Here is a 15532-nt window from a genome sequence, read left to right on the forward strand (position 1 = left end):
GCTACTATTTACTTCACATAAATAACATAACAGGTATAAGGTATACCATGTATAAGGTAGAGTGCTGAAACAGCTATGAAGAAGAGGAGGAGGAGGAAATACAAAGGAAAAGGAAGTTTTTATACATTAAGACATCAAGGCCAAGTGTCATGAACATTCCTGGATTTTAAGGAATTCTTATCATATAATAACTTTTCAAAAGAAAAGCATTGCCAAACTTTAGGGAAATTCCCTTTTCCCTTCATTTCTTTTATAATTTTAATGTAGAAAGTTAAGGAATTACTTAAAGGAAATGTTCATGAATTTAGGGCAAGATATTGTAGATTTGACTGATTTACACTAGGCACCAAAATTGTTAATACAGCAGTGAAAATAAACATTGGTGAGATACAGTGGTATATACTCATCAGGAAAATTTCCAATCTTATTATAAATATCTATAACACATTTATTGACCTTTTCCATCCTACCAGTCAGAAATGATTGTCAGTTATGTTAATGTCAGAAATAACAGTGTATCAGTAATTTCAAGGTAAGAAATGACAGTGTGTCAGTAATTTCAAGGTCAGAAATGACAGTGTGTCAGTAATTTCAAGGTCAGAAATAACAGTGTCAGTTAGGTCAAGGTCAGAAATAACAGTGTGTCAGTAATTTCATGGTCAGAAATGACAGTGTGTCAGTAATTTCAAGGTCAGAAATGACAGTGTGTCAGTAATTTCAAGGTCAGAAATGACAGTGTGTCAGTAATTTCAAGGTCAGAAATAACAGTGTCAGTTAGGTCAAGGTCAGAAATAACAGTGTGTCAGTAATTTCATGGTCAGAAATGACAGTGTGTCAGTAATTTCAAGGTCAGAAATGACAGTGTGTCAGTAATTTCAAGGTCAGAAATGACAGTGTCAGTTAGGTCAAGGTCAGAAATGACAGTGCATCATTTAAAGTCAAGGTCAGAAATAACAGTTTTATTGAGATTTTTTTTGGCAGTTTTTACTGTTCTATCAGTAGATGGCATAGGCCTTTTTTAAAGTCATAATGTATTAAGTATACTGGCATCTATCTACTAGACTTTTAACTTGGCCATCTAAGAAACACAGCAAAAGAGTCAACCCACTTCAAATGAAATGTGACAAAAGTGGTGAAGTAATCAAATGGTTAGGTAATTTAAAAGAATAAACACAGAAATATCCAAACGTCTAAGTGTTGAGACAAAAGTCTCGGACCATCTACCTCACTAAACATCTAGCTTGGCTTCAAGAAAGGTTGGCAATACACAAATACAAGGACAGGAATCAGGTAGGCTATATCTGATGTCTAATACTGAATTTTAACATCTATTTTCAGCAAAATGTTTGAAAATGATCCATATACAATAACTGATCACTAATCAGTTCACCTAACACATAAAGTCAAAATACTCGACTCTGTCGTTAGAAACAGTTGCCATTACTGGTAATGTTAACACTTGATCTCTTTATTTGTCACAAAGAACGATGAAATTAAAAAACGGTTCTTATTAATGCTATAACTCACCAACCAATTATAGGTTGACACAAAAAAATTCTGGAAGTTTGGAATAATACTGTATTCATAACACGCCATGCTGTGCACATATCAAATGATAAAAATAAAAACATATCAACTTTAAAATGATGCCAAAACTTGACTTTTAGTACTTATCGTACATATAATTCTTGAAATACAAACCAACACAACATATAGTTACCTCCCTTTCTTGAATGCCAAGTTTAGAGATTACATAAGTGACAAACATGACACATGTTACTTATTTGTCTTTTTTATTATCATTATAGATCCCATTTATTAGGTTTGGGTCAGGTGTTAAAACCTTATAACATGAATATAAAATTTTGAAAATATCCTACACATGTGCACAGTAAAACATGGTTATAATGAACCTCTGTGGACCAACAAAATCACTTTGTTATAGGTATTGTTGGTTATACACAATATACAGATATATTATTAGGAATGAAAATCACTACCACAGATTCTTTGTAAGCATATTTTACTGTATTAGTTTAAATGGGCCTTATTTAAACCCCCCCCTCCCTCCCCAACAGTAAATTTTGATAGACTGGATTATTTTCTGGACATATTCATGATTACAAAGTCCCCAATTTTTGTTAAAATATAAGCGTGGATAATAAGTTTTGGAACACTCTGCAGATAAGCTTTATCACATGTCAAATTTATTTATTTTATTCACTCTGGAATAAGATATGATTGCAGATGATGCTCAATATCTTTTGAAGTCAATCAAGGATCTGAACACATTACAAAAAGAATAAATGAAGGATAGACAAAAAATCTAATCAAAATAAAAATAAAAATGGATTAATAAACTAACAAAATAATCATTTCAGTATAAACAAAATAACATTAATTTTTGTAGATATCAAGGTCATGCCAATCACAAATGTAGGGTTAGAAGCCTGTGACACTAGACAATATCCCAAAGAGGGGTGGCCTAATATGTAAATGAGGCTGCTGCCATGACAACACAGGTCATGTGGTTACCTGTAATATGACCTAGGGGAAGGTGACCGTAGTGGGGATGGAGACCTGAAATCAATGTCATACATCAATTATTTCTCTATTTATATGTTACCTCATTCTGCCCATCACTATCTGCTCATTTTCATTCTGTTATGATGTGATTATCTCCCCTATATGGAGTTTAATGATTATCTCCCTTAGATTACTAAGAGCTTTTTCACTAATATGTTGCAATATGACTAATTTTAGACAGTAAATAATATTGAACTTTGTTTTCATGACTAGAATAACATATTTTTGTGGTGGTCGCCATCAAAGCCGAGATCAATTTTTATACTCACTTTCTAAACTCAAAACACAAGGAACAAAGTCCTGTTATATCAAGAGAGTGACTACTGTTCTATATTTAACACTAATTAATCATCATCATGGCAGAATGGAATCTCTTTCAACATAAGAGCAGACGTCAAATTGTTGTTACACAATATAATGACTTTGTTACCTACCTAAACATTAACATGCCTCTTACAAAATTTATACAAGCACTCATAAAATACTTAACATGACATCATCCTCTGAGAAAGGTCATGTTAATCTTTCACCTGATGAATATCAAACATCACAATACATGTGTATCCTATCTACAAAATAGGTACCAAAAATATTCAAGACAGTGTAACATGCTCATCATAACGGTGACATAAAGGCTGTGCCCGAGGAGGAACTTAGAGTGTTATTCTATAAAGTCATTAATATTTGGAACTAAAAACCAATTGTTACAATGTACATGCAAGTTTGCGGTATTACAATAAGTGAAGCTATGTTAGATTAATTAATCAGTTAGCTTGTTAATAATCTGTTAGTATCTAATACAGGTTAAATTAATCATAAACAGAGTATTAGTTAACAATAAAAGGTTAGTCTTAAAATGACTTAAAAGAAAATCATTAAAATTAAAGCCTCCTGTCTTCATGAATTAGTTAATAAGTTACCTGATAATTGTGTCCCCAAACTAGGTTAATGATAATAACAGGTGTTAGGACTGTGAGGATAATTTTATTTTAGGTGATACATCTGAAAACTTTTTCTATAATGATTAGTTAAGTGAAAATTAAATCAACATATTTTTATTTTATTCCTTTTTTGCTTTAAAACTCATGATTCAGTTATGATATTGAACCAATTTAACAGTTTATCAATTCAACATGATAATTATGTACCTCGTAAGATACACGGACATGATAACAATGGATCTCAGTATAACATCACAAGTTATCACAATTAAGGATGGACATATATCTATACTAGTGGATATTTTTATGGTCACATGCTTATAAACAAATGTACAGAATGGGATCAAGCTAATGCTGGATAAAAGCCTAAAATCAAACAGCAACACGTTACAGACTAAAGCTCACTGGAACAACATAACCATATAGCTAAACAATATACCAACAGCTACAGTTCATATGTACACTATATTTTTCTTCTCTCTAACTTAGTTTTCATCACACAACCTTTATTTTGTGTTTAATAAAAATCCTCTATTTTGGCTATTGGAAACATCAAAATGTCTATTTCTACTCTTATCTATAGGATGATGTAATCTCTTTTACACTGTCACCATGTACAGATAATTATATTTTTTACCCTAAAATTATCGTCAGTGTGGACAAAAAACAATTTGAAGATAATCCTAGTGGCATGTTAGAGACAAATTATTTATTTCAATCAACGAGAAGTGAACTTAACATTTTCTTTGCCCTTTCTTTCAAATCATTTTCAAAAGTCAACATGTTTGACGAAGCCACTGAGGGGAACAAACATATGAAATTGGAAAATATCCCAAAAGCATACTCGAGTGGTAACAGGTAGAGAGCAATACAACTGTCATTTACTATAGGACAAAAGGCTTTTTGCCAAATAGTCTTTTAACATGAAGTCACTCCTGATCTCAAAAATTTCGAATGGTCTTATTTTTTTACCAATTATAATGAAACTTTGTGACACAGTGTTTGGGATACTACCCAATTTTTTAAGAATTTAAAACATCATGGTGACTCTTTTGGATGCTTTAGGACACTTGCAGTTGCTTTTTAGGACACTAGTGTAACTATATAATATACACAGACAAAGAAAGTCGATTTTTTGCAAGTCCATGAAAAAAAAATCTTCTATAATGGAGCTCGAGGTCTCCAAAGTTACATAAAACCTAAATTATCAATCAAATTATATCTATATTGTATACCTATGCATGCCACTGGCCTTTTGCTAATAGTTTCTCTGTTGCTTGGTATCTAGATGTTTATCAACTATTGAAGTAAGCTGATTGTTACCTTATAAAGTGGTCACATTAGGTTGTGAGGAATACACGTACAATGAGCAACAGTGGATGCATAAAGCTACAGAGCAATATACAAAGCCAGGAGGAACTGAATGAACGGATTGTCCTTCGGTCGGCCTTTCATTATTTATGGATTCCCGCCATACTCACCGTTTCTGTAAGAACTGGCTACGTTGGAATTTGCCATCGGAATCAGCACGCTTCCGAAAGCCATCACGATTAGTCCTACAAACAATATGACCCAATACCTCTAGATAATCTAGCTGTACAGATAACTCCTACTAGCAAGCATGTGAACAATAGTGCTGTACTGCTAGAGAACATGTATTCTAATGTGTTCGTGATTGACAGATTGAACCAACTCACAAGATTTTAACATAAGTTTTCACATAAAGCAGCGTTAGTGTTTAACAGAAATTCGACCAAATCAAATACAAAACATGACACTTTTCTAAGTAGCGCTGTGACTGTGTTATGGTTTGGTCTTTTGAAGCTTCAGTACAAATTATTATTATCAATAATGATTAAGTAAAATTTGGTAAATAAATACAGGAAAATTCCAAATAGCAATTCCTTATACAACTACGAATATAATGGTATATCATTGCAATCCATTTTTTTCAAAGTATGCTATGATGCTTGTATTCCTTACAGATGAAGTATGGATAAAAAATGTGGAATTCAAACTAACCTGTACCAGATTTCCACTTTTACCAAAGGAATGGAGCTACTCATTGAAATATAATTTCTCATCTAATAAATAAATATTATGTCTAACCAAAGAAATTACGCTGAACAGTTATTTTAGATTTTAACAGCAAAAATTGCTAAAGGAAAAAAAACCAACAACTAACACAGTACTTGCCCCTCCCCCTATTTAGTCCCATATTTTGAACCCTCAAGCAGCAATTTGATTGTCATTTGGTATCATCAACATTATTTGGATAGTGAAGCTCTTGATGGGGTGACAAGACATTCAAAGCTCTCGCTTGGAAATTACATGGGAGACTCTTTTTATCTTACACTGACAACCTCATTTTTTTTATATCTTTATATATTAATTAAAGGGTCAAAAGGATAGTAATTTAAATATACTTATGTTTTGTCCTCTTAAAATCCTTTCTTTTATGTCTAAGGTGAATAGTCAAAGAATACACTACCTAAATTTGAACTTTAAATGACAATTGATCCATTCTTTATTTTCTAAAACTTTCATTACTATTACTAACATAGAGCCAATCTGATTACAAAATATCTTTGGGGAAAAATGAATCACATGTCAGTGTATAATTTTGTAAAAGACTAAAAATGTTTTATATTTATTGTGTTCTTCTTGAATCACAAAAATTTTGTAGTTTTAATTTTAGATGAAGAAGTGAACCTTGTAATATACCTGTGAGCAACTTTTTGGAACCTTCTTATACTAATGCCTTGATAACCTGAAATTTTTTTTTTGAAGAATTCTTAAATCCTTTTAATAGTTCACTGGTAATTGGTCAGTGTCAAATATTTTTCATGATGTTTCGGATAACCTGATTGTGACTTATTCAGTACTTCCAGAATTTGAGGACATTCTAGACAGTAACACGTATGTTAATCCTCACTGGAAGGAGTGTTGGTAATGGAAGGATGCAAAACAAATGTTACATTTTCTTTATTTAAATATCATATCTTTCACCGATGTCTGTGAGATACAATGAAAGAGTTATAGGAATGAGCAAGAGTTAGATGGGGTTATAAAATGGCTGGAATCAGTTTGTAGACAATATCAGGAGATAACGGAAGATCATTCCTCATGCAGTTCAGAATTGCATATCAGTAATAGTAGTAAGTGCTTAAATTAAGTTTCAGATTACTTGCTGGTAAATTAATTAATATGCAAATTAGTTAAATTTTCATCATCCTTTGTTAAGATGTTACTGGGATGGTATATCTGATATACAGTAAAACACAGTTAAAACGAACGGAGACTTACCAATTACTTCATTATAAGTATAGTTTGTTATACACATACTATAGACATCTTATAGAAACATTGACAGGAAATGACCAATACTTCATTATGACCATGAATTTATTGTTGCATCTTCGTTATAAACATGTTTTACTGTATCATTGATTAAGAAGTATATTAGTTTGATAATGTTGTTTATTTTACATTTTTACATGCAAATTAGTGTGAATCTCCAGGATTCAGTTGTAATTTTTCATAAAGAAGTTAGTTTAAATAATTCAACGGTAAAGTGTGAATATTCATTATTGCCATACTATTCTAAATCTAGTTATTTTCTTAGTTATACTCTCATCTATATTAAACCCATGTCCTGTTAAATTGTTTGCTAATATCAACTTCTGTTGTCTGTTTCTCCTCTGCATCTACTTTGAAAAAGCAGTTGAGATTCCTAGCTCTTGCTACAGACTATTTATCATCTTGGTTTTTGTGGGCTTCTTTGCAGAAATATATCAGAGTATAAACAATAGATATGAATATTCATGAACCTTCACCGATGATTGCAGAGGTTAGTAGTACTAGGATACAGTTCTCTGAGCTATACATATAAACCATTACCTATATCTATACATTCAAACAGAAAAATTCTACTGACTCCATCACTACAGTGGAGACCAACCTACCTTTCTGGCGAGTCTACATTTAGGAGGCCAGAGTGAAGACTACGAGATCGTAGATATTTGGGCTCAAAACTGCAAGCAAAGTTACAACACATACACAAAATGTCAACAACAACACAAGGTTCCTGTCACAGAAGTTGAGCTACTAAGAGCCATTGATGGTGCACATCGGGATTGGTAAGTGAGCGATAGCACATATGTTGATATAGACTTAGCTGAAGCCTTCAAGCAGCACTCAGGACGTACAAGGGAAATAACTCTACATGGGTGGACACAGACTAAGCTGAAACCTTCAAGCACCACTCGGGACGTACAAGGGAAATAACTCTACATAGGTGGCCACAGACAAAGCTGAAGCCTTCAAGCACCACTCGGGACGTACAAGGGAAATAACTCTACATAGGTGGCCACAGACTAAGCTGAAACCTTCAAGCACCACTACATAGGTGGCCACAGACTAAGCTGAAACCTTCAAGCACCACTCGGGACGTACAAGGGAAATAACTCTACATAGGTGGCAACAGACTTAGCTGAAGCCTTCAAGCAGCACTCAGGATGTACAAGGGAAATAAATCTACATGGGTGGACACAAACTTAGCTGAAACCTTCAAGCACCACTCGGGACATACAAGGGAAATAAATCTACATAGGTGGACACAGACGTAGCTGAAACCTTCAAACATTACTTAGGTGACATAAAAAAGAGATAAGTCTATATCTTTGAACATAGATTAACTAAAGCTGTTAAACACCACTCAAGGGGTATAAATCTATGTAAGTACACAAACTTAGCTAAGACATTAAAAAATCACTCAGGGGACTTACAAACAAAGGGGGATAAATCCACATAGACTAAAGCTGCATGACTTAAACTGAAGTGAAACAGGGAAAGGAAGCAAACAGATGTTTCTCTCTCCTCCAACTAGTATAACTTAATTGTGTTGTGTTGTAAGTGTGAAACTACATTGCGTTATAAGTGGCTTAGTTGACAAAATTGCATTATTTTGTAATACAATAAAACCTGGCTTTGTCTAATCATTTAAATATACATTTTATTTTTCTGCACTAAGCTATAGAAGCATATCACATTATACAAAAATGTTTTTAATAAAACAAAAAGTCAAAGGTCAGGGCAAGTACACAGTTTCAAGACCCTCTCCATTACAGAAGAAATCTTCATGGAATGAAAATAGTAGTTGAATGACCCACATGCACAGAAAAACAGCAAGCTAGCGATAGCTAAGACATGATTCAGGTTGACTAGCGGGACTCAACCACACCGTGCACAAACATACAATCAAGATGAACAATGTCATATAACTTGTCCACATATCAGATTCATCATTCATGAAAGATATAATTTGTTTTAGGTAAAATGCCTTGCAATGGTATAGGAAAATACAATTTATCATTAACCTTCCATGCAAAAGCAATAACACTTGGAAAACAGGTAAGAAAATACCATTTTCATTTAATCACACCAACCCAATACAATTTATTTTTTTCTTTAAATTTAAGACATTAGAGGTAATTCCTTATATATTGTGTACTTTAAGGTCTACAGTGAATTATCATTTTACGTTCTATATAATATACCTAACTAAAGCAACTGTATTCACTATCGATTTCGTTTAGTCCTGTACAATGATTATACAGGTAGCATCGTTTCAGTCCTGTACAATGATTATACAGGTAGCATCGTTTCAGTCCTGTACAATGATTATACAGGTAGCATCGTTTCAGTCCTGTAATAATGATTATACAGGTAGCATCGTTTCAGTCCTGTACAATGATTATACAGGTAGCATCGTTTCAGTCCTGTACAATGATTATACAGGTAGCATCGTTTCAGTCCTGTACAATGATTATACAGGTAGCATCGTTTCAGTCCTGTACAATGATTATACAGGTAGCATCGTTTCAGTCCTGTATAATGATTATACAGGTAGCATCGTTTCAGTCCTGTACAATGAATTATACAGGTAGCATCGTTTCAGTCCTGTACAATGATTTATACAGGTAGCATCGTTTCAGTCCTGTACAATGATTATACAGGTAGCATCGTTTCAGTCCTGTACAATGATTATACAGGTAGCATCGTTTCAGTCCTGTACAATGATTATACAGGTAGCATCGTTTCAGTCCTGTACAATGATTATACAGGTAGCATCGTTTCAGTCCTGTACAATGATTATACAGGTAGCATCGTTTCAGTCCTGTACAATGATTATACAGGTAGCATCGTTTCAGTCCTGTACAATGATTATACGTTCAATGATTATACAGGTAGCATCGTTTCAGTCCTGTACAATGATTATACAGGTAGCATCGTTTCAGTCCTGTACAATGATTATACAGGTAGCATCGTTTCAGTCCTGTACAATGATTATACAGGTAGCATCGTTTCAGTCCTGTACAATGATTATACAGGTAGCATCGTTTCAGTCCTGTACAATGATTATACAGGTAGCATCGTTTCAGTCCTGTACAATGATTATACAGGTAGCAGAGTCACAAATGCCATGCATGATCTGATTCCTCCTTTAAAGTTGAAATCATTTCGGATAAGGTCAAAGGAATATGCAATTGCCCAAGGTCATCCATTCAACTCTCAAATACAGTCAGTAACACCTCTATAGATTACCAAAAATATTTTTAATAGTAGTACTTCAGCAATCATAAACACCTATAAATGCCCAATTATAGTAATGCAATCTTAATATGGTAAAAAAACTGTCCAATGCTCAAAAATGTAGCTACATTATGCCATCACTCTTCTGTCACCAAATGTTACAACTACTGAGCATTCACTTAATGCACAAGAAGTTATGTCAAACATGCTTTATTAGTTTAGAAGTTAAATTGAATTAGTTTAACTCAATCAGTGAACAAAATTAGTTTCATTCAAATTTTGGAATTAGTATATATTTTGATAATTCTAACATATTAATGCAGTAATTGAAATATCTTGTCATAACACATTATCATGCGGTTCAGATATTTTTTTTTTTTTTTTTTTTTTTTTTTTTTCATTCAATAGATAGTATTCAAATTGACTTTTTTTTTTAAATTTCTGTGTGCTTTACTTTTCATTCTTGACATCACATTATAGCAAATGATACGCAAGTCAGGAGGCGATAACTACAGTACATACATGTAACATAACATGACACTTACCCAACAGTATAACGGGATCTGATTTTGACAAATTTACAGATTGATGAACTTAAGTGAACTGAAATACTTCAGAAATGAAATGGGACAACATATTACCCTGTGCTGAATAGATGCTAGTTAGCTCTGAACTAGAAATGTCTAGAGTCATCCCAGCGGCTACTGCCATACATTTATACATAACGTGACAAGACGTATTAGCCAGGAGTATATTGTGGTACAGGACAGACAAGACAGAACTGAATAAACATGGATAACATTATGATCTCCCCACCACCAACCAGTTTCCATGATGGCAGCATAAAAATGAGTGAAAGATTTCTATTTCCAAATTTCTAAAAGTGCTATTTTTTTTTTTTCAAAAGTAGCAATCTTCTAATTAAAAACAGGTTTTGTTGTCTCCTATCATAATTTGGTGATAAGTTGTTTGTTAAACCACTGACAGAAGAAATGTCAATAGTACCCCTGCATTAATTTTATAGCTCTATGAATGCTGTTACTGCCACTGTTTATGAAGATGCCTACAAGGTACAGCAGTGATTTGCCACAGTTACCACTGCATTTATAGCTCTATAAATTCTATTACTACACATACCTATATAGACGCCTGAAATGGATGTAAACTTGCCACATTAATTTAAGACTTTTGCAACTGACTTAAATAAAATTTTACCAAAAAACTTTGATGTAAAGGACGACCTGATATTGTCACTAGTAGGATGGATACGACCATCAGCAGGTAAACAGATCGAGGTTGTGGGTAATTATATATCAAACTAATGAAACATGGAAAAGCAAAGCAAAACACAAACTCAACAAACTCCTCTTAATGTTCCATTTAATCTTATCACTAAACTTCAGAATATCATTGCTTCATTAAAAAGTCTGCACAAACAGCTGTTTAATTTTCATAGAGTGACATTTAAAATACATATCTACATTTTGGAGACTGAATTAGTTTAGTCATTTTAAAAGCAAACTTTCAAGTTAATTTTAGCAAGTTAATATAACATGAACTTTATTTCTACTTCTAAGACAAATTGTTAAAACTTAAATCTAAAAGCGTTAAAATCATATGCAATTAGATTTTCCCTTTTTGTTCTTTTTCTTCTTCATTTTTTGCTTTTGTTTTTGTTTTTGGCAGTGTAATTTTTTTTCATTTTTATGTATCTAGATAAAACTGTGATCGAAGATATAGATCATCTCAGATTTCAAATAATACTTTAGTAATTTTAAATAATATATCAAATATTGTTTAGGACATTTTAGATATAACATTACCGGTATGTAAAAAAAAAAAAAATATAAAAAATCATGATTTATTTCTCAATTATTGGAATAAGGTTACCATATTGCAAACATTTCAACAGTTTTGTTACACAACCAAAATAATCAAAATTGTATTTTAATAAAAATATTTCATTTTTTTTTTAATGATACTGTAAAATATCGATATAAATAAAACAAAATGGTGGCAAAAATAGCTCCATGTTACAAACACAAAACTGAGGCAAAAATAGCACTAAAATACGGTAGATGTCGTAAAACTACTGTGATAATGAAAATGACACTACAGCAAGGTAAAATACAGTCATATAACACAAAACAAAATTTTAGTACATCATAATGTTAAAATGCTTTAAAATTAACAAACATATCCAATTCTTAAATATAAGGAAAATAAGATGCAGTTTTTATAAAATATAATGAAAAGGATTCCCATTTGGCCAATCATTAAGTTTCTTACCTCTCTTCGTCTACCATCGTCAATTCTTCGTCCAGTTCCATGTCAGTACTACCTGTACTGGACATCGGCGACCGACCACGATCTCTGTAAGAAGTAAGATTGCATTAGAAATCCCCGATATAATTCCCTTTTCTGACCACAATCCCCAATATAAGTCCCTTTTCTGATCACAATCCCCGATGTAATTCCCTTTTCTGATAAAAATCTCTGATATAATTCCCTTTTCTGATCACAATCCCTATATAATTCCCTTTTCTGATCACAATCCCCGATATAATTCCCTTTTCTGATCACAATCCCCGATATAATTCCTTTTTCTGTAAAAAATCTCTGATATAATTCCCTTTTCTTATCACAATCTCTGATATAATTCCCTTTTCTGATCACAATCCCGATATAATTCCCTTTTCTGATCACAATCCTCGATATAATTCCCTTTTCTGATCACAATCCCCGATATAATTCCTTTTTCTGTAAAAAATCTCTGATATAATTCCCTTTTCTGATCACAATCCCTGATATAATTCCTTTTTCTGATCACACATTTCTCACCGTATCAAGGTCATCGCTGTTTCTTGAAATCAGGTACAACAATAAATTTGATATTGTCTTCTCTCTCGGTCTTAGAAATTTTTGCACACTAGATATCCTTATTTGCAAAACAAAGATTTTGTGTCGTAATCGTATAAAACATTAATACCATGTGGCAATTTGATACCATATATATGTACTGATGGTTATCTCCCCTTAATCAGATACGCATAAAATATATAGTAAGTTATTAAAGAAAAACTTCCAAAAATAAAAGCTGACACAAAGTTGACAAGGGGACAAAAAATTTAATGATTTGTGTAGGATATAGATACAGCAGGTAAAAAGGTCAGACAATAAAGCATTACAAGGGAAAACAAAATAAAACAGGTCCAACTTTGATGTCATAAAGTCAACAATGTCAGTGCTGGCTTTAGTCTTTTTTCCATTTCGTATATCAAACAAACACACACAAAAATCTCAGTCAAATCAAGGGAAAAATATGCTTTTACACTAAGATGGAAAAAGACAAAAAAATAATTGGATATAAAAAGTAAAAAAAAAAACCAAAAAGCTTAGAATTCAGGAGTGACAATCATTGACAACAAAATGTGTAACATATTGGATACATTTTCACACACATTTACTCTGATATAAAGCTTTGGTTTAACCATATTTTTCTTGGTCATGTTGTGTTAAATTCACAGAAACATCAAAATCTGTATCAGCTTTACGATTTGACCGTTTTGAAATATAGAAACTAAAATTTTGAAAGGTGAACTTTTAATGATTGAAACAAAAACTGCCCAAAAAGACTATTTCATGTGTCTCAGAGATGTTCTCATCTAAACTCTCACACCCCAACAATATTAAACAGTAATTTAACAAAACTGAGACATTACTTCAACAAAATGGACACAACAAAGTCTACATCTGTGTTACAACAGCCATCCATGCTGGGTTTAGACGATCATGCAGACCATTTCTAACACTAACACACAACACTCTTTACATACAATCTATCCTCTCTCTTGGTTGGAGAACATATTTTAGGACTCTCAGGAGCAGCGTCCATTGGCTTAGTACTGAAAATCAAACAACTTTCACTTTCATACTGTTATTTACAAGTTTAATATTTCTATTTTATTTATAAGAACAAGAACTAGTTAGAAAATCACGTGAAGAAGTACATAATCATGTAATTAATGTACAATCCAGTGTCAAAGTTAACCATTACTATGTGACTCATCATAAGATCCAGTCATGTCACTTTATCCTGCAGTACATGTTTATTTTTTTATTGGATTTCACTTCATGATGTTTGTATAGGAGGATAATTTGCATCTATAATATATAAAACATCTCAAGGTAATCCATCATCAGTGGGAGATCAAGGAAACTCTTAAAAACTTACAACTAAAATATGGTTTTATGGATTTATCATCCTCATAAAAAGAATGATGAAAAATTAAAATTTGGACAAAACTAAACCTGACAAAAACTTGCATGAACATACCAGGCTGAGACTTCTCGAAAAAAACTAAAGTCAAAAACGAACTTAAGTCACAGATTTTAACATAACTTATATAAAGAGAAAAACTTCCGTTTTGACTTAAGTCTGCACTTTTGTTTCGAGAAATCAGAGCCAGGTAAATAAAACATTGATAAAGAAACATTCAAGAGATATGTTGCTCTAATAATGGGTGTCGCTCATCAGGAGAACATATATAGTTAAGCATTAAAGCACTTATATATAACTTTAAACTATAATTTCTTCAATCTTGCTTTACCTTTGCTTTCCTTGACAAAACTTTATCTGCTTGATTTAAATCATTACATGCAATTTCCTTTATCTAGGATAATTATACCTTGTAAACTTTCAAAACAATGTTTTCCCTTTTAACTGAATCTTTAACACAAAATCTTTCAAACTTCTGATGGGTTTTTTTCTCTCTTTTTTTTTTTTTAAACAAAAATTAAACACATTGTTAGGGAAAATCTGTAAGATAATCAGTATTTGTTGATGAAGGAAATCAGGAAGCATTCCCTTAAAACAAAAGCTGATCAATACAATCCTTCTGTAATAAAGTGAAGAAAAACATGCACAAACATTAAAAAATAGCGCTTCCAATCAGAATGGACATCAAGATATATAACCCCCACCCCCAATTCAATTCATAGCTGGGGCATAATAAAGGGAAAATAAAACAATATGAATCACAGCCAAGGGCCACCATCTTCAACACTGGATGAAATCATCATCAAGACTGAACTCCTCCAAGTAAGACCTAGCCCCTCCAGATAAGACTAAGCCCCACCAGATAAGACTAAGCTCAACCAGATAAGACTAAGCCCCTCCAGATAAGACTAAGGTCCACCAGATAAGACTAAGCTCCACAAGATAAGACTAAGCTCCACCAGATAAGACTAAGCTCAACCAGATAAGACCTAACTCCTCCAGATAAGACTAAGCTCCTCCAGATAAGACTAAGCTCCACCAGATAAGACTAAGCTCAACCAGATAAGACTAAGCTCCACCAGATAAGACTAAGCTCCACCAGATAAGACTAAGCCCCTCCAGATAAGACCAG

General features: G+C 32.8%; 1 protein-coding gene across 21 annotated transcripts in view; it reads right to left on the minus strand.

The window, feature by feature from the left end:
* LOC138334835 (mitogen-activated protein kinase kinase kinase 15-like) overlaps positions 1-15532 on the minus strand; it is a 72758-nt gene that overhangs the window by 21300 nt on the left and 35926 nt on the right. For 4 of the 21 annotated variants that reach the window (XM_069283690.1, XM_069283638.1, XM_069283653.1 and 1 more), the window contains 5 exons: positions 12411-12494; positions 10667-10684; positions 7493-7561; positions 5009-5083; positions 2536-2580 (listed from right to left, as the gene is read on the minus strand). In XM_069283690.1, coding sequence (XP_069139791.1) covers positions 2536-2580; positions 5009-5083; positions 7493-7561; positions 10667-10684; positions 12411-12494 — 291 coding nt within the window. Of the gene's footprint in view, positions 1-2535; positions 2581-5008; positions 5084-7492; positions 7562-10666; positions 10685-12410; positions 12495-13957; positions 14027-15532 lie in introns of all 21 variants that reach the window. The other 17 variants (XM_069283728.1, XM_069283713.1, XM_069283774.1 and 14 more) reach the window with 15 other exon arrangements.

Source organism: Argopecten irradians, chromosome 1, assembly GCF_041381155.1.
Source record: "Argopecten irradians isolate NY chromosome 1, Ai_NY, whole genome shotgun sequence".
NCBI classification, from domain to species: domain Eukaryota; kingdom Metazoa; phylum Mollusca; class Bivalvia; order Pectinida; family Pectinidae; genus Argopecten; species Argopecten irradians.